The sequence below is a fragment of the Macaca nemestrina genome, chromosome 17 (genome assembly GCF_043159975.1).
Source record: "Macaca nemestrina isolate mMacNem1 chromosome 17, mMacNem.hap1, whole genome shotgun sequence".
Lineage (NCBI taxonomy): Eukaryota > Metazoa > Chordata > Mammalia > Primates > Cercopithecidae > Macaca > Macaca nemestrina.
In genome coordinates this window covers 5477322-5498483 of record NC_092141.1, presented here as the reverse complement: position 1 = coordinate 5498483, position 21162 = coordinate 5477322, and the positions used below count along the sequence as shown (strand labels likewise).

The 21162-nt window shown below is 41.0% G+C and overlaps 1 protein-coding gene across 3 annotated transcripts in view; it reads right to left on the bottom strand.

Annotated features, from left to right (window-relative positions):
• The window catches only part of LOC105472584 (rabaptin, RAB GTPase binding effector protein 1), a 107484-nt gene that overhangs the window by 74198 nt on the left and 12124 nt on the right, over positions 1-21162 (bottom strand). For 2 of the 3 annotated variants that reach the window (XM_011725985.2, XM_011725964.3), the window contains exon 2: positions 3372-3500. The exons of the other annotated variant lie outside the window; for it this stretch is intronic. In XM_011725985.2, coding sequence (XP_011724287.1) covers positions 3372-3500 — 129 coding nt within the window. The remainder of the gene's footprint in view (positions 1-3371; positions 3501-21162) is intronic. 3 annotated transcript variants of the gene reach the window in all.

The window sequence follows — 21162 nt, the reverse complement described above, 5'->3', positions numbered from 1 at the left end:
TGACCTGGTTTTCCTGAAAGATAAAACAAAGACTGCTGTCCACATCAAAATCCTGGTTTATACTGTAAACACCTGTGGCAATCATTAAAGACTAGATTTAGACTTCACAGTAGATACAATAAAAGCAGCTGTCTCGGGGAAATCTTCACATTTGATTTTTATTATGATATAGGCTAACAGCCAAGACAAAAACTAAGTAATCAGCATATGACCTTTTATATACTATGCATTTTCTTTACGAATGTCTCTCAAAAACTCTCAAAAAGGATCACAGTATTTTTTTGAAATTTTGTAAAAAGCTACCCCAACTGTTTGCTATGGCCAGCTAAGTTTATTGACCACTTTGGACAGTAAAGATACAACAGTACACAAAAAGACTATTTACTGCGTTTAGATGTCATCAATGAAATTTTAACAAACTAAGCATGGTTTTTGAACCAACCCCTGTTACAAGCTCTTTAATTCACAGATCTAAAACTGCAGTTGATAATGCATTTCAGAAATGGGAGGTTCTTGGTCATTTTCATTTCTTCAGAATTTTTGGGAAAATTCAATTTTATAATTTCAAAGAAAATAAGAAAACGAAGGAACCCTAACAGCTTTACTGGGGACACACAAAAAGAAAGCAAAACAAACAAGGTTTAGGCAAGATTGACTTCAATTAGCCGTAGACAGGATGAACAAGCTACAGAGGTTTTGGTGTAAGAGGTAAAGGAGAAAATGGATATCATTAGCCAGCATCATACTGCTGGGTTTCAACTGATCATCAGAGAAAATACTACCACAACCTTTTATATATACATCAAATGTTTTACAGGTCATCTTGACAAGAATATACCACTGCAGAAGGACAGTGGTGCTTGATTAATTCAAAAGCATGAACAAATTTTAAAAGGGAGAAGATACATTCATATAAAGATACTGAATAACCAGACAGAACTTATTTCTTTTGAGACAGCACATTGAGGCATGGGCCCGTAATCCCAGCTACTAGGGAGGCTGAGGCACGAGAGTTGCTTGAATCCAGGAGGCGGAGGTTGCAGTGAGCCAAGATCACACCACTGCACTTCAGCCTGGGCAACAGTGAGACTCGGTCTCAAAAAAAAAAAAAAAGAAAGAAAAAGAAACAAATGCACATTCAAATTCCAAAACCATTTTTAAGAACAAAATTCTAAAAGAGATGTAAAGAAGAAAACTCAAGGAGGAAAACCACTGTAAAATCTCTGCTAAAAAGCTATTCGTGTGTTTTTTTGTTAAACAGATGACAATGGACATTAAATCACTGATATTTTCATTCCACTGGATATGTCTAAAAGCACGAAGTTGGCCAGGCGCGGTGGCCCACGCCTGTAATCCCAGCACTTTGGGAGGTCGAGGAGAGCGGATCACAAGGTCAGGAGTTCGAGACCGGCCTGACCAACATGGTGAAACCCTGTCTCTACTAAAAATACAAAAATTAGCCGGGCGCGGTGGCTCACGCCTGTAATCCCAGCACTTTGGGAGGCCGAGGCGGGTGGATCACAAGGTCAGGAGATCGAGACCATGGTGAAACCCCGTCTCTACTAAAAATAGAAAAAATTAGCCGGGCGCGGTGGCAGGCGCCTGTAGTCCCAGCTACTCAGGAGGCTGAGGCAGGAGAATGGCGTGAACCCGGGAGGCGGAGCTTGCAGTGAGCCGAGATTGCGCCACTGCACTCCAGCCTGGGCAACAGACTGAGACTCTGTCTCAAAAAAAAAAAAAAAAAAAAAAAAAAAAATTAGCGGGGCATGGTGGTGCATGCCTATAATCCCAGCTCCTCGGGAGGCTGGGGCAGGAAAATCGCTTGTATCCGGGAGGCGGAGGTTGCAGTGAGTTGAGATCGCGCCACTGCACTCCAGCCTGGGGCAACAGGGCGAGACTCCATCTCAAAAAAAAAAAAAAAGCACGAAGTTTTCATTTAAATTGTAAATATCAACAATATAAAACTTATATCCTTCACATCTTTTCAAGCAAAACATTTTAAACATCAACTTTAAAATGTATAAAGGTTGTATGTAAGTATTTATTTTACAGAGTTCACAAGTTAAAAAAGCTGCATGATCACTAGTCTAGAACAGTATTTCTCAAACTGTAGTATTTGAACTAGCAGTAACTGGAATCATCTATGAGCTTATTAGAAATGCAAATTTCTGGGCTCCACCCAAACATACTGTGGTTTAACAAGCTCTCCACGTGATTTTTATCCATGTTAGAATTTGAGAGCCACTATTCTATTATAGAATAGAGCAGTTTTCAAAATTTAGTGGGCATCTGCACCCAAATTCCACAGTTTCTAACTCAGTAAATCTGGGTGGGACCCAAACATTTGCATTTCTAACAACGTTCCCAGGTGATAATGATAATGATGCTGTTCCACAACCACACTTTGAGAACCACTGGTCTAGAGAGCTGTGGAAGCCATATCCACATTATTCTAGGTCAGTACTCAGAATGTAAGCCCCTTCCCTGATCCTTCAAATTAGGTCCCCCACCATGTTCTCTCATGTATTTTCCTGATAGTTTCCCTTTTTCTTTTTTTTTTTTTTGAGATGGAGTTTCACTCTTGTTGCCCACGCTGGAGTGCAATCTCGGCTCACCTCAACTTCTGCCTTCTGGGTTCAAGTGATTCTTCTGCCTCAGCCTTCCGAGGAGCTGGGATTACAGGCACACGCCACCACGCCCGGCTAATTTTGTATTTTTAGTAGAGACGGGGTTTCTCCATGTTGGTCAGGCTAGTCTCGAACTCCTGACCTCAGGTGATCCGCCCGCCTCGGCCTCCCAAAGTGCTGGGATTATAGGCATGAGCCACCGCGCCCGGCCTGCAATTTCTTTTTTAACAACTCATCACACAATTACTTAACATCTGTTTGGCTCATTGTGTTCAACCAAGTTAAAGAATCACATGAATTTTGCTCCTTCTGTATACCCAACATGTAAGTATAATGTCTGCCTCATAGTAGATATTAAATATTTATTGACAACTGAATATTTGTTGGGTAAAACTGATGTTTCACGGAATTAAACATAGCTAAAGATGTTATTAGAATGCCAACAATCCTAGTTTGCCCACAACTGTATCTCAAGTGTAAGAGCAATGACCGTCTCTTATCTCAAGGCTATGCAACCTAAATATCAACAGTAAGATCAAAAAACAAGGCAAAATCTGAAGAAGGCATTTTTCAACTTGTTTTTTCAATCTCATTCTTAATCTGGCCTTTAAACAGTATTCTTTTATTATGCAAGTACCAATAAAATCAAGGTTTATTCAATGATAAAATTAACACTACCACCAAGAAACTCAACACTTTGAGGCCATTTTTGCATTGAAGGTGGTGGGAGACTTATGAACTTACCCTCTTTAGCCAAATATAACTCCTTAAATTTTGCTCTCTTTTGATTAAATTCTTGTTCAAGCTGCTGTTGTGCACGTAAAAATTCTGCATTAATTTTTTCCAATTCTGCTACCCGTTGCTGAAGAGAAACTGGGGGAAAAAAATACTAGTTAACAAGTAATAACTTTTATTTATAAATAAATTTATAAAACAATAAATTAATATTCCAGCTGCACACTGCTATACATGAAACAAGTAGTCAAGTCTCTTCCAAAAATCCACCATATGCTAGGATATTCTAATGTTAAAAAAAAAGTAAGACAGGCCAGGCATAGTGTCTCACGCATGTAATCCCAGCACTTTGGGAAGCCAACGCAGGTGGATCACCTGAGCTCAGGCGTTCGAGACCAGCCTGGCCAACATGGAGAAATCCCGTCTCTACTAAAAATACAAAAATTAGCCAGGTATGGTGACAGGCGCCTGTAATCCCAGCTACTCAGGAGGCTGGGGCGGGAGAATCGCTTGAACCCAGGAGGCGGAGGTTGCAGTGAGCTGAGATCACGCCACTGCACTCCAGCCTGGGTGACAGAGTGAGACTCTTGTCTAAAAAAAGACCCTTCTATTAGACTTAATACACAACTGTAAATGAGTCATGTAAAGTGAAACCACAAATATACAGAGAATCACATAAGACCAACTTCCCCACAAAAAAAGAGAGTTTCTAAAGTGCCTCTGTGCAACTGAATAGCAATTCAATTTTAGAACTGTTAAACACTGGATTTGAGCTAATTATCCCACATATGAACCCACTGCCAATCTTGCTATTTCCCATTTCTCTCAAATGTCACAAGCAGAATCTAATAGGTTCCCTAATTAGTGCCGCCATACCAGACTGAACTATTCTTCCAACTCCAAAATGATCCATTACCATTATACTGAGATCATAATCAAAAACCCATTCAGAGAGAGAGGATACAGAACTGTACAATCTTTATGAACGCTCAATTACTGAGAGATAATCTGGTTTTCTTCCATGTTTTCAATATTGATCATGGTGTGCGGGGATTAGCAGACTTTTTTTTACTTTATGGACACTATAATTTGGACTCAGTTGGTTAAATGATTGCATTCCCTGACCAAACCGAAGGGTTCTTTTGATTGAAGCATAAGATAGGAGGTCCAGCTGTCCAAACCCCTGATCTCCTCTTTTGCCCCAACAGCATCCCAGCCTTAAAGCTATGACCATAATCCCTTTAGGGGGTATCAGTTAGTCCTAATCAACCACTAACTACTTATGCCAGCAGAGATCCAAGTTTCCTGCTACAAGTCACTCCAGATAATGATGATTTGCCTACAATTTTAATCAAGATCTGAGATTATCGGCCGGGCGCGGTGGCTCAAGCCTGTAATCCCAGCACTTTGGGAGGCCGAGACGGGCGGATCACGAGGTCAGGAGATCGAGACCATCCTGGCTAACACGGTGAAACCCCGTCTCTACTAAAAAATACAAAAAACTAGCCGGCGAGGTGGCGGGCGCCTGTAGTCCCAGCTACTCGGGAGGCTGAGGCAGGAGAATGGCGTAAACCCGGGAGGCAGAGCTTGCAGTGAGCCGAGATCCAGCCACTGCACTCCAGCCTGGGCAACAGAGCGAGACTCCGTCTCAAAAAAAAAAAAAAAAAAAAAAGATCTGAGATTATCTTTGAAGGCTATCCCTTCTCCCAATCACTCACTCAATTTAATTGAGAGCTGATTTTTAAAATGTATAGAAAAAAAAAGATGGGAAAAAATGTACCAATGCTTTATGTATGACTAACAGAATTACGGCCCGTTAATTTCTTCCATATACTTTTTTATTTTTGAGACAGAGTCTCGCTCTGTTGCCCAGGCTACAGTGCAGTGGTGCGATCTCAGCTCACTGCAAATTCTGCCTCCCATATTCAAGTGATTCTTCTGCCTCAGTCTCCCAAGTAGCTGGGACTACAGGCATGCACCACCATGCTTAGCTAATTTCTGTATTTTTAGTAGAGATGGCGTTTCACATGTTGGTCAGGCTGGTCTCGAACTCCTGACCTCAAATGATCCGCCCACCTCGGCCTCCCAAAGTGCTGGGATTACAGGCATGAGCCACCGCACCCAGCCTTCCATATGCTTCTCAAAGTTCTCTTCTATGCAGATGTGTATTTCTTTGACAAAGAACTAAAACCAATACAGATGGTTCAAACTGATGGTTTCACTTACAATTTTTCCATTTTATTATGGTACTCATATAACCACTCTTTTTCACTTTCAACTTTCACTACAGGATTCAATAAATTACATGATATACACAACATTTTATTATAACTTGATAAATGTCAGCTGTCATTATTAAATTGGTGGTATTTATTTAATGAATAACAAAAAAAAGTAGTAATCAAATGACCTTGTATGTAGCCAGAAAAGACCAGAAGTCACTTCCAACCTCATGATTCTGACTCAGTTCCATGCTTAGACTCCCAGCTTATACCCTTCCCTATGACCATATATCTTTTTTGGGTTTTTCTTGAGACGGAGTCTCACTCTTGTCACCCAGGCTGGAGTGCAGTGGCACAATCTTGGCTCACCACAACCTCCGCCTCCCAGGCTCAAGTGATTCTCCTGTCTCAGCCTCCCAAGTAGCTGGGATCACAGGCACATGTCACTGTGCCCAGCCAGTATTTGTATTTTTAGTAAAGACAGGGTTTCACCATGTTGCCCAAGCTGGTCTTGAACTCCTGACCTCAGGTGATCTGCCCGCCTCGGCCTCCCAAAGTGCTGCAATTACAGGCATGAGCCACCGTGCCCAGCCTACCATGTATCTTTATAGCATCATGAACAAACTAATTACTATAATGCCAGCCTTCAACAATATTAAACCTTCTGAAATTTAAAACGCTGAGAATATAAGTATGCCAGCCTTTGTCAACAACAGGTTTTCTGTTAGAAGATTTTGCCCAGCTGTAGGCTAATATAAGTGTTCTAGGCACATTTAAGGTAGCTAGGCTAAGCTATGATGTTCCATAAGTGTATTAAATGCATTTAATGATATTTCCAATTTATAATGGGTATAGCTCCATGGTTAAGTCGAGAAGTATCTCTATGCGTTCATTCCCATGAGACCTTGAAACTAGCCTCGCTATAGATTTAATAGTGTAAGTGCAATCATTGCAGAAACAGGATGACTGCTGGTTTGAGTTCCATGTCATTAATGGTAATTATTTTAAGGAACAAACACATAGGGTCTCTAAGTCAAAGCAACAACTTCTGGTCAACAGAAGGTTTGATAAAACTTTGAGAAAAAGAGGGATGAGAAATCCATTGGAAGGAAAAAATGTGCAATTATCTCATATTACCATTTGAAATCATGAAAGAAATCTGTTCTCTGTGCTAATTTTACTGGTATTTTTATTATTAAATCCACATTGTTTAGTAAGTTAAACAACTTTTCCACATAACACTTTAGTATTACTAGTAGCTACTGATTAGTACAGGGGTAATAAAGGGCTCTGGGGAATCAAGGAAAGAGAAAAACCAAAATCCCTGTTCTTATTTTTCTCTAATAAGACGTATCCCCTCCTATCCCTACCTTCTACCGAAATGCACACATAACCAAAACACCCATACCTCTCAACATTAATGTGTTTATAATTAGGAACTGAGACAAATGAATCAACAAAACAAAAATGCAGCCGTTAAAGATGCAGCCAAGATTAAGTAGGTCTCCATTACTCCCAACCCCTCATGGCTCTGGCCCACAGTTTAGACCCACTCTATACCCACAAAGCCTGGCTCTCTCCAGGCTTCAGGACAGTGTTCGGTTCTAGAAATCATGATCCCTTTGAGAGTATATCGAGTAATTGTCTTTCTCTTTTTTTTTTAAGAAGTGATCATCCACCTCAAGTACTTCTAACATACTGCAATTCTACAATATAGAAAGACAAAAAAACGGCTTTTTACAAGAATGACTTTACTACAACATCTAGAAAAATCAATTCACCCTAAATATGAGAAAGTTTACAAATAAGCGTATCCTAATGCATTAGCAACCAACCACAAATCAAGGAGAAAACAGCTCTCATCACACAAAATGCTGCATTATTTTTTATAACATGGCAGCTAATAGGTCACAATCATGAGCTAACAGTTCATGTAAAAAGTACTTAGTGTGGCATATAGAATAAAGTTGATAAACGTTAGCTGTCATTATTAAATTGGTAGTATTTATTTCATGAATAAAGCAAAAAAGTAGTGATTAAATGACTTTATATGTAGCCAGAAAAGACCAGAAGTCACTTCCAACCTCATGATTCTGACTCAGTTCCATGCTAAGGCTTCCAGCTCATACCCTTCCCTATTAACATGTATCTTTATAGCATCACGAACAAAGTAATTACTGTATTGCCAGCCTTCAACATTAAACTTGAAATTTAGAAGGCTGAGAATATCAGTATGCCAGCCTTTGTCGACAGTTCCATATATCCCGTATTTGTTGCCTTCATTTGAGCAATAAGAAAAAGGGAGAAATTATCTAATGCATAGCCTACTTTCTTTCTTCTTTTTTTTTTTTTCTTTTCCTTTCTTCAGACGGAGTTGTTGCTCTGTTGCCCAGGCTGGAGAGCAATGGTGCAATCTCGGCTCACTGCAACCTCCATCTCCTGGGTTCAAGCTATTCTCCTGCCTCAGCCTCCCAAGCAGCTGGGATTAAAGGAGCTGCCACCATACCAGGCTAATTTTTTTGTATTTTTAGTAGAGACAGGGTTTCACCATGTTAGCCAGGCTAGTCTTGAACTCTTGACCTCAGGTGATCCACCTGCCTCAGCCTCCCAATGTGCTAGGATTACTGGTGTGAGCCACCACGTCCAGCCATGCAATGGCTACTTATAATGCTTGACATCCAAAGGGAAAAATGACTATGTCACTCAATTCAGAATGTCTGAATTAACGACAGCAATACAAAAAGAAAAAAGAATACAATAAATAAATGGAGTAAAGACCTAATAATTTTGATATAAACAAGAGAACACATAAAAGTATTTTTTTTTTTTTTTTTTTTTTTTTTTTGAGACGGAGTCTCGCTCTGCCGCCCAGGCTGGAGTGCAGTGGCCGGATCTCAGCTCACTGCAGGCTCCGCCTCCCGGGTTCACACAATTCTCCTGCCTCAGCCTCCCCAGTAGCTGGGACTACAGGCGCCCGCCACCTCGCCCGGCTAGTTTTTTGTATTTTTTAGTAGAGACGGGGTTTCACCGTGTCAGCCAGGATGGTCTCGATCTCCTGACCTCGTGATCCGCCCGTCTCGGCCTCCCAAAGTGCTGGGATTACAGGCTTGAGCCACCGCGCCCGGCCTCATAAAAGTATTTCTAAGACTCAAGCTGTGTCCTACTACTATGTTCCTCTTACAAGTAAAACTTATAATAATGTTTTTTTTTTTGAGACGAAATTTCACTCTTGTCACCCAGGCTAGAGTGCAATGGTGTGATCTCAGCTCACAGCAACCTCCACCTCCCAGGGTTCAAGTGATTCTCCTGCCTCAGCCCCCCGAGTAGCTGAGATTACAGGTGCCCACCACCACTCACAGCTAATTTTTGTACTTTTAGGAGAGATGGGGTTTCACCATGTTGGCCAGTCTGGTCTCAAACTCCTGACCTCAAGTGATTCACCCGCCTTGGCCTCCCAAAGTGCTGGGATTATAGGCGTGAGCCACCACACCTGGCATCTTTACACTAAATTTGATAAAGATATAAGTAACATGAAATGTACTACGACCAAAACCTTTTTGTTTAAAGATGTTCGAACTCCAAGAAAATACCTATTTCAACCAATTTACAACAAAAAATAACTCCAGTGGGCTCAAAGAATCTGAATAGTTCCTAAAACTCAAATGTTTTATCTTGTGTGTCACTGGATTTTAAAATAAAACTATTGGCTGGGCACAGTGGCTCATGCCTGTAATCCTAGCACTTTGGGTGGCCAAGGCAAGTGGATCTCTTGAGGACAGGAGTTCGAGACCAACCTGGTCAATGTGGTGAAATCCTATCTCTACCAAAAATACAAAAATTAGCCAGACATGGTAGTGCGTGCCTGTAATCTCAGCTACTTGGGAAACAGAGGTACGAGAATTGCTTGAACCTGGGAGGCAGAGGTTGCAGTGAGCCAAGATCGTACCATTGCATTCCAGCCTGGGTGACAGAATGAGATCCTGTCTCAAAAAAAATAAATAGGCCGGGCGCGGTGGCTCAAGCCTGTAATCCCAGCACTTTGGGAGGCCGAGACGGGCGGATCATGAGTTCAGGAGATCGAGACCATCCTGGCTAACACGGTGAAACCCCATCTCTACTAAAATACAAAAAAAAAATTAGCCGGGCGAGGTGGCGGGCGCCTGTACTCCCAGCTACTCGGGAGGCTGAGGCAGGAGAATGGCATGAACCCGGGAGGCGGGGCTTGCAGTGAGCTGAGATCTGGCCACTGCACTCCAGCCTGGGCAACAGAGCTAGACTGTGTCTCAAAATAAATAAATAAATAAATAAATAAATAAATAAATAAATAAATAAATAAAATAAAATAAAACTATTAAGTATGGTAGGTGTATCCTACCCATTTTACATATTCATTCAGTGAAGGAATACCAAGCCAGAAAAAGTTAAATAAAAAAATACAATGTTACATATAGCACAGTATGAGCTATGTAAAAATTATATAGAAAAAAAGACTGTAATGAATATCCCAAATGGCACTCAGAGTAATAAAAGAATTATGCTGAGATTTAAATCAAAAGGCAATGAAATGCTTTATGTTTCTTATTTTAATAATTATGCTATTTTATTGCTCTACTTCAATGTATTTGTTCATAAAAAAGTACACATATACAAAATGGTCTCAGAATATTTTAACACAAAAAAATCATTTTTTAAATTTTGCTGTTAAGAAACTCACAGTTGGCCAGGCACCGTGGCTCACGCCTGTAATCCCAGCACTTTGGGAGGCCGAGGTGGGTGGATCACAAGGTCAGGAGATCGAGACCATCCTGGCTAATATGGCGAAACCCTATCTCTACTAAAACTACAAAAAATTAGCCAGGCGTGGTGGTGGTCGCCTATAGTCCCAGCTACTCGGGAGGCTGAGGCAGGAGAATGGCATGAACCTGGGAGTTGGAGTTTGCAGTGAGCAGAGATTGAGCCACTGCACTCCAGCCTGGATGATGGAGCGAGACTCCGTCTCAAAAAAAAAAAAAAGAGAAAGAAAAAAAAAGAAACTCACAGTCGGCCGGGAGCGGTGGCTCATGCCTGCAATCCCAGCACTTTGGGAGGCCAAGGTGGGTAGATCACGAGGTCAGGAGATTGACACCATCCTGGCTAACACAGTGATACCTTCTCTACTAAAAATACAAAAAAAATTAGCCGGGAGTAGTGGCAGGCGCCTGTAGTCCCAGCTGCTGGGGAGGCTGAGGCAGGAGAATGGCGTGAACCCGGGAGGCGGAGCTTGCAGTGAGCCAAGATCGCACCACTGCACTCCAGCCTGGGCGACAGAGCAAGACTCTGTCTCAAAAAAAAAAAAAAAACAAAGAAACTCACAGTCTACAAAATAATCATTTTTTACACTGCACTTAAGATTTTAAGATTTTCCTAGCCGGGCCCAGTGGTTCACATCTATAATCCCATCACTTTGGGAGGCCAAGGTGGGAGGACTGCTTGAGGCCAGGAGTTTGAGACCAGCCTCGCAACAGAGTGAGACCCCATCTCTACTAAAAATACAAAAATTAGCCAGGCATGGTTGTGTGTGTCTGTTGCTTGCGCCTGGGAGGTTGAGTTTGCAGTGAGCCAAGATGGCAACACTGCACTCCAAAAGAAAACATTAAAAAGCTTATAAAGTAACTTTATAAACTAAGGTAAACTGGCCAGGCGCGGTGGCTCACGACTGTAATCCCAGCACTTTGGGAGGCCGAAGGGGACGGATCGCCTGAGGTCAGGAGTTCGAGACCAGCCTGGCTAATATGGCAAAACTCCATCTCTACCAAAAAAAAAAAAAAAATTAGTTGGCCATGGTGGCAGGCACCTGTAGTCCCAGCTACTCGGGAGGCTGAGGCTTGAGAATCGCTTGAACTGGGGAGGAGGAGGCTGCAGTGAGCTGAGACTGCACAACTGCACTCCAGCCTGGGCAATAGAGCGAGACTCTGTCTCAAAAAAAAAAAAAAAAAAATCTGTTTTGCCCGGGCGACAGAGCCAGACTCCGTCTCAAAAAAAAAAAAAAAAAAAAAAAAAAAAAAAATCTGTTTTTAGTAACATTCCCCCAATCTGCTCCAAGATTTTAGTTATGCTGTCCAGAATTAGAGAGTAGATTTTCTAGTATCTGACATTTCATACCTACCCTATTTTCTTCTCCAGATTTCTCCTAATCATGATTTCTAAATGCTTCATTATCCAAGCTGCTCACCCTTCAAACTAAACTTAGTCAAAGTTCCACATAAAATATGACAGTATGATCTAAACACAATACCAGCATAGAGTCTAACAGAAATATCTCCTTTCTTCAGGGGACTATACCCTTAATAATGTACGGCTTTGGGAGGCCGAGACAGGCGAATCACAAGGTCAGGAGATCGAGATCATCCTGGCTAACACGGTGAAACCCCGTCTCTACAAAAAAATACAAAAAACTAGCCGGGCGAGGTGGCAGGCGCCTGTAGTCCCAGCTACTCGGGAGGCTGAGGCAAGAGAATGGCGTGAACCCGGGAGACGGAGCTTGCAGTGAGCTGAGATCCGGCCACTGCACTCCAGCCTGGGCGACAAAGCGAGACTCCGTCTCAAAAAAAAAAAAAAAAATGTACGGTAAATCTACTCTAGCTTTTTTTTTGCCACAACCCCACATTGTTATTGTTATCTCACAAGATTAATGTAATCCAATACTGTCCTTAAACCCTTTCCACTTCAATTGCTATTAAACCAAGGCTCCTCTTACAACCCGAAGCTACTGCAGTTTTAACCACGGCACAGGCGGTTGATTTTTTTTTTTTTTTAAACAAAGTTATAGGTTAGGACTAAGAGACCCTTGGTACATCACCTGAAATCTTGGTGGAGGCTGATATTGATTTATTACTCTAAGTTTGGTATGCAGACTGTTTGTTACTGGTCTAAGAATGAGATAAGGAGTTTGTGCCACAATGTAAAATAAACTAAGACACTAAGCACATTGCTTAGTTCTACTGACATTTTTCTATGAAGAAAGCAGTACATGGATTGACATTCTGGTTCAGGTTCCTTGTGTCCTCGAAGACATTAAAAACAGTTTGTGGACAGGTTACTTTCAGTAGTACTGCTGTAGTTTGACAACCGCCATATCCATGGCTGTCTATCATCTTTCCAATAGTCTTCTTACATTTAAAGAAATTTCCATTTTATGAGTTTCAGCTTCCCAAAATAGAAGTCAAATACAAATCCCCAATCTCCCTTAAAACAAGAATGCAGGCATGTGACCTAGGCTCCTCCAAACAAACACACCCAAATGCAACTTCAGTTCAGAATAGAGCCGTGTCAAGAAACAAGGTTCCATTCTCATTGCTGTAAGACTTTTAGTCACATCCCAGTGGCATAGGTCTAGCTCCTGAATCAGAAATGGTATCAGTCCAAGCAGTAGTGACAACGGCATTAAGTCAATTTCTTTTCTATAGGCCAGCAGCACCAGAGGCAAGTTTCCGTTAAGGTCAGGTCTAGAGCAGCTTTTGAGTATTCCTTAAAGTTTAGCATGAAGGAGTGATTCTCCAAGTGTAGCTCTGGGACCACACCACCACCATCACCTGGAAACTTGTGAGAAGTTCTCCGCGCCCGGCCTCAACCAGCACTTCTTAAAACTAGCAAGATCATCAAACCAAAGTCACAGAAACTGTCACAGTCTAGAGAAGCATAAGGAGGCCTGGCAACAAATGTAATATAACAGCCTTCAAGCTTAACAGAAATGAAAAACTAATGCACTTGAATGCTTAGCTGGTTAGATTTTCCTTCCCAACTACCTGCACATTATACTCTATAAGACCCAATCATATCTCCTAACATAACCCTCAGTTTTGCCTGGAGTCCAGTCAGAGAGAAAAAGCAGTTTACAAATGAGTGCAGGCCAGGCGCAGTGGCTCACACCTGTAATCCCAGCACTTTGGGAGGCCGAGGCGGGCGGATCACAAGGTCAAGAGATCAAGAGCATCCTGGCCAACAAGGTGAAACCACATCTCTACTAAAAATACAAAAATTAGCCAGGCGTGGTGGCGGGCGCCTGTAGTCCCAGCCACTTGGGAGGCTGAGGCAGGAGAATCGTTTGAACCCGGGAGGCGGAGGTTGCAGTGAGCCGAGATGGCGCCACTGCACTCCAGCCTGGCGACAGGGCAAGACTCAAAAAAAAAAAAAAGAAAAAGAAAAAGAAAAAGAAACGAGTGCAGATAGCAGGTTGAATAGCCCTGTAAATGAGAAACAAACCCCAGTGACGGCAGGGAGGACTGGGTCACAAGGCAAAAATAAAACCATGACTAAAAATGAACTGGAATTCAGAACCACTTAATATAAGGGCAAACAAAACTAACTGAAAACAAACTTCAGTGGCCCTAGGGACTCATCAGCTTACCGCTCAGTACCAAAACTAAATTCCATAATACTAAGTCATCAATAAAAGATTAAATGATGCCCAGTGTTCTGTTTAAGGATAACAGTGATAATAGTGACTTAAGAAAAACTGCTAAAAAAAAAAAAAAAAAAATACATGCTACACGCCCAGTACCCAGACAGTGTTCTCTAAATGCCATTTCCCCACTAAAAGGAACTAGGGATCGTTAGGAAAAAGGATCGATTCCAGGTCCAGGGCAGGAAGTGTACAAGATAAGCCTGGAACATCTTGTCGGTTAAGGTTATATAAAAAGATTTAGGAGTCAATGTAAAGAGGCCACACACTGCCCAAAAATGGGGCAGTTTGGGTATCAGTGTGGTAGGCTGAAACTTCCTCCACACACACACAAGTACGCACGACAACTAGGGAATATGTGAACATGGAATGGGTATTTGGTGATACTGTTAACTGGTTTTAGGTATTATAATAGTATTGTGGTATGTTTACACATACCCTGAAATGTTTCCAAATGAAATCACAGATTCGTAGTTTAAAATCCTGGAGGAGGTGGGGGTTATAGGTGAGACTGGCCATACATTAAGAACCATGACACATGCAAGGTGGTGACTCTACATACTAATCTTTTTAAATGTTTAAGAAGTTCCATATGAAGATATAATGAGGCATTATGCACATACACACACAATTCACCGTGGAGAACTATTCATAAAGAAGATCATCATCTCTGGTTATTACCAGTTCCTTTAATATAAATAGTAATTGGTTTAGAATATTCTTAAAATTTTTATCATTTACAGGAAAAAAGCCTAATGCAACATAAGACACCTCTTAGAACCATATTTAATTATACCATAAAACAAATCAAATTCCCTATATACACCCTACCCTTGATTGTAACATAGAAAATTTTTAAATGTAGATGTAATTCCTTATCTCCCTACACTTGGGTTATAAAAAGGTTACACACTAGCTATAAACTCTACAGTGGGGGTTACTTATCAGAAGAAAAGTTCTTCATAAATAAATAATAAAAACACAGGGCTATATTTTATTTACAAGGAAAGCTGGCTGCATTATTTATGAGCTTTTCCGAAATATCAAGGTCATACATAGAGACAGAACAGAATTTTTAATAAATAGCTATCTGCCTACATGTGGATGAAGGAGATTAATTTTATGTCTCAGGAAGGGAACACGAGAACCAAGAGCAAAGGGAAGTCTTAAGGAAAGAATGCTGATGTTAATACTTGGGAGGGAACTCTTGATTAAAGCTACAGAAAATGAAATTGCCTATTTATCAACTATTATATGAGAAGTCATAGCACGTAACAACTGACAGCACAGGCTCTGGAAATAAACTAGGGTTTGAATTCCAGCCCTCCCACTAAGCTGGTTCCTTCTCTCCATCTGTAAAAATGGGGACTAATAATAGGACTATCTTCTAGCATTGTATTAAGGATTAAATAATTCACAAATAGCTCTTCATGGAGTATCAGGCTATACACTGGTTCATTAAATTTTCAAACCAAACCATAAAAGAGGCATTATCACCCCAGTTATAGATGAAGAAATATTCTGAGATTAAGCCAATCTATTGATATACAGCTAGTAAGTAGCAGACCTGGATTCAAACACTGACCTGCCTCATTCCAAGGCCTAGCTAGATTTCCCCATGATTACGGGTGTTTAACAGAGGAGATTCATGAGTCACATAAGCAGAAGTTGTAAACAGGTGTAATACCACCTCCTAGGGATGTTCTTCTTTTATGTAGTCGCACTGTTTATTTACATGTTGAAATCTGTAAGCAATCTGTATTACTAATTACAAATTATTTTCCTTTACAATAAAGGCATTATGCTGTTAAGGTTTTGGGGTTTTTAAAAAAGTCTTGTGTACAATTTTGTATCAGAATGGTAAATGGGTATCCTAAAGCATTTTGTCATAAGCCAGTGGTTCTCAACTAAAGGTGATTACACAATTTCACCACCAGGAATGTATCCTAAAGAAATAATCATAGATATGTGTTAAGATGTAATTGCAAGAATATTGACTGCAGCATCAGTTAAAATTCCAAAACATTCGAAAAAAGTCAATATCTAACAATAGAAAACTAACAAAAAGCTGGGTACAGTGGCTCATGACTGTAATCCCAACACTCGTGGAAGCTGAGGCAGGCAGATCATTTGAGCCCACAGTTCAAGACCAGTCTGAGCAACACGGTGAAACCTCATCTACACAAAAAATACAAAAATTAGCCAGATGTGGTGGTGCACACCTGCAGTCCCAGCTACTCAGAAGGCTGACAATCAACTGACCACGGGAGGTCAAGGCTACTGTGAGCCATGACTGCACCACTGCACTCCAGCTGGAGCTACAGAGTAAGACCTTGCCCCCCGCCACCACCCCACCAAAAACAAGAAAATAAAATTGACAAAATAAATCATGCAATAGCTATACAAGTTAAGATGAATCTTGAAAGGGAACATAAGTTCTATCAAATGTTCACAGAATATTTTCAATACTACTTAAACTGTCCTCAGCATAGTAAAACAATGAAATGCCTCCCATTTTACCAAGCTAGCATAATCAAGATACCAAAACCAGGCAGGGCGTGGTGGCTCATGCCTGTAATCCCAGCACTTTGGGAGGCCGAGGCGGGCAGATTACCTGAGGTTGGGAGTTTGAGAACAGCCTCACCAACACGTAGAAACCCAGTCTCTACTAAAAATACAAAATTAGCCAGGTGTAGTGGCACATGCTTGTAATCCCAGCTACTTGGGAGGCTGAGGCAGGAGAATCGTTTGAACCTTGGAGGTGAAGGTTGTGGTCAGCCAAGATCGTGCCATTGCACTCCAGCCTGGGCAACAAGAACAAAACTGTCTTTAAAAAAAAAAAAAAAACCCAAAACACAACACAGTACGAAAATGGAAAACTACAAGCCAATCTCACTTATGAATATAATTGCAAAAATTCTCAAACCTTAGCAAATCAGATCTAGCTCCATACCAGAATAACAATCCATCACAACCAAGTTGAGTTTATCTAAGTGTGCAAAAACTAACATTCAGAAATCCATTAATGCAATCCGTTTTGTTAAACAGATCAAAAAGACCTGAGATAATCTCAGTGAATTTTAAAGAAAAGTAAAGCAATTAGAGAGGAAATAGCTATGAGAAATAGACTATCCAAAATAAGGATGATCCACGTGCCTGAAGTAGAGAACCCAACAAACGTAACTAAGAAAACAGTAGAAGATTTAAAGCAATAAATATTCCCAAAAGGAAATCAGAACTAAATCTACAAAAAATAATGATGTGACAAACAGGCCCACAGAGGAAGAAAGTAGAAAATAGAAGAAACTCCTATCTTTGACATTCTTGAGCAGTTAAACCAAATTTAGAACTCTACGTGTGAACGTGGAACGCAGAGAAAAACTGAACCCTTCACTTTTGAAGCAACTAGGTTGGCTTTCCAGCTGGTCTCAGATAGAGTTATTCCTGATACAAAAGAACATATAAAAACTTAATTGTATCAAAAGTATCAAATTTTAAATGTATGTAAACTTTGACGCAACAGGGATTTAGCAGAGGGAAGTATTTGACTAAATATTTAGAGACATATGTATCAGGATGCTTGCCACAGTGTCGTCCGAAATAGAAAAAAATAAAAACGATATTTACTAATAGAGGATTAAACATATTATGGAATCCATACATTAAAATACTACTGTTACATACCATTAAAAATAACTTTTTTTTTTTTTGGAGATGGAGTCTTCTTCTGTTGCCCAGGCTGGAGTGCAGTGTCCTGATCTCAGCTCACTGCAACCTCCACCTCCTGGGTTCAAGCGATTCTCCTGCCTAAGCCTCCCAAATAGCTGGAATTACAGGTGTGCGCCACCACGTCTGGCTAATTTTTGTTATTTAATTTTTTTTTTTTTTTTAAGTAGAAACGGGGTTTCACCATGTTGGCCAGGCTAGTCTCGAACTCCTGACCTCAGGTGATCTGCGCGCCTCAGCCTCCCAAAGTGCTGGGATTACAGGTGTAACCCACCGCACCCGGCCTTAAAAATAACATTATTTAATAATACATCATGAACATCTCTTCATTTAAGCGGGAAAAAACATGCTATAAAGGTATTGCAATTTTCTATCAAATTTTTAAGTTTTTTTCACATATTTTATACATATGAAACTTTAAAAAGGTAATACCGTTTTCCCTCAGTATCTGAGGGAAATTGGTTCCAGGACCCCTCAGATACCAAAATCCGATGATACTCAAATCCATTACATATAAAACAGTGTAGTATTTGCATATAACGTATGCATATTCTCCCATGTACTTTAAATCACCTCTAAATGACTTATAATACCTAATACAATGTAAATACTATGTAAATAGTTGTTATCCTGCATTTTTTAATTTGTATTTTTATTGTTTTATTGGTTTTTTATTTTCTTGAGACGCAGTCTCACTGTCACCCAGGCTGGAGTGCAGTGGCGCGATCTCGGCTCACTGCAACCTCTGCCACCCGGGTTCAAGCAGTTCTCCTGCCTCAGCCTCCTGAGTAGCTGCGATTACAGATGCGTGCCACCATGCCCAGCTAATTTTTGTATTTTTAGTAGAGACGGGGTTGGTCAGGCTGGTCTCCAATTCCTGGCCTCGTGATCCCCCACCTCAGCCTCCCAAAGGGTTTTTTCATTTTCCATCCCCAGATGGTTGAATCCATGAACGTGGAGCCTGCAGATACAGAGGGCTAACTGTGTATCAGAGCGTTAATAAACTGTCTTTGCTGACTGTTCACTTTACGCTTTTTTGCATTTTCTTAATTGCCTGCAATGGGCAATATAAATTTTATCTGTAATTACAAAATAATTATAGAAAGAAAATTAATGACAAGCGCAAGATGTGGAAGATCTAACTTGACAAACAGCTCACACAGAAACAACTTAATTGAAATGATGTAGAAAAACATTGGCCACTGTTTAAAAATAAATTTAAACGTATAACAACGTAAGTTATGAGCATCTATCTAATTGATTTTGAGACAGAGAACATCTTTGAAAATGTCAAAATATTATCAATAAGTTTGTCCAAGTGAAACGTTAGATTTCTTCCTAACAAAAATTATCCCAATGGCCAGATGCAGTGGCTCACACATGTAATCCGAGAGCTTTGGGAAACTGAGGCAGGTAGATCCCTTGAGCCCAGGAGTTTGAGACCAGCCTGGGCAACAAAGGGAGATTCCGTCTCTACAAAAAATACAAAAATTACCAAGGCATGGTGGCATGTGTCTATAGGGGCCTCAGGAGGCTGAGGTGTGAGGTCAAGGTTACAGTGAGCCGTGATCACACCACTGCACTCCAGACTGGATGACAGAGTGAGACCCTGTCTCAAAAAAAAAATTACCCCAAAAGCCAAAATAAGACAAAGGACAAACGTGGACAATATCTGTAAATATCTGTAACAAATAAAAAACGAAGGCCAACATCTATGAATACACATATATACAGAGAGAGAGATATATATAGTTTTTTTTGGGTTTTCCTCTGTTATTGTCCAGGCTGCAGTGCAATGGTGGAATCTCGGCTCACTGCAACCTCTACCTCCCGGATTCAAGCAATTCTCGTGCCTCACCCTCCCAAGTAGCTGGGATTACAGGGGTGCAACACTGCACCCGGCTAATTTTTGTTTGTTTAGTAGACACAGGGTTTCATCATGTTGGTCAGGCTGCTCTCAAACTCCTGACCTCAAGGGATCCACCTGCCTCAGTCACCTGCCTCAGTCTTCCGAAGTGCTGGGACTATAGGTGTGAGCCACCACGCCCGGCAAATATTTATATATATATCCCCCATTTTAATAAGAAAATGGACAAGGCACAGAGGCTCATGCTTATAATGCCAACACTTTGAGATGCCAAGGCAGGCAGATGGCTTGAGCCCAGAAGTTCAAGACCAGCCTGGGCAACATGTAAAAACCTTATCTCTACTAAAAATACAAAAACTAGAGAGGCATAGTGGTGCATGCCTGTAGTCTCAGCTACTCCACAGAGTCTGAGGTGAGAGGATCACCTGAGCCTGGAAAGCAGAGATTGCAATCAGCCAAGATCGCACCAGGCCACCAAACTCCAGCCTGGACCACAGAGCAAGATCTTATCTCAAAAGTAAATAAATAAATGTCAGGTGTAATGGTTCACACCTGTAATCCCAGCACTTTGGGAGGCCAAGATGAGTGGATCACATGAGGTCAGGAGTTTGAAACCAGCCTGATCAACATGGTGAAACCCTGTCTCTACTAAAAATACAAAATTAGCCAGGCAGGGAGGCACACACCTGTAATCCCAGCTACTCGGGAGGCTGAGGCAGAACTGCTTGAACCCAGGAGGTGGAGGTTGCAATGAGCCAAGATCACGCCACTGCACTATAGCCTGGCGACGACGCAAAACTCAATCTCAAAAAAAAAAAAAAAAAAAAAGTAGGGCCGGGCGCGGTGGCTCAAGCCTGTAATCCCAGCACTTTGGGAGGCCGAGGCGGGCGGATCACAAGGTCAGGAGATCGAGACCACAGTGAAACCCCGTCTCTACTAAAAATACAAAAAGTTAGCCGGGCGCGGTGGCGGGCGCCTGTAGTCCTAGCTACTCCGGAGGCTGAGGCAGGAGAATGGCGTGAACCCAGGAGGCGGAGCTTGCAGTGAGCCGAGATCGCGCCACTGCACTCCAGCCTGGGCAACAGCGTGAGACTCCGTCTCAAAAAAAAAAAAAAAAAAAAAAAAAAAAAAAAAAAGTATATAAATTAAAAATGTATTAAGAAAGGGGTAAAGGACATGATGAGGCAATGCACACACAAAAAAAGGCCAATATATATTTTTTAAAACAATCAAAAACAAAAAAAAGGAAAAAAAATGAACAAAAGCCAATCATACTAAAACTGCAACTAAAATCAGTCAGATGCCATTTTTATGCCTTGCCTATTGGCAAGAACATCTTAAGTCTATACTTCATGTTGACAAGGATGAAGTGAGACTAACAGACATCGTCAGCACTAAGAAGAAGAAATGTAAACTAGAACTGGCTTTCTAGAAAGCAATTTGGCAGTATATATCAAAATGTCATACTTCAGATCCAAAACAGTTTAGGAAATAAAGATGAGATCAAAGATTAATGTACAAGAATGTTATTTCCTATGAAATTAT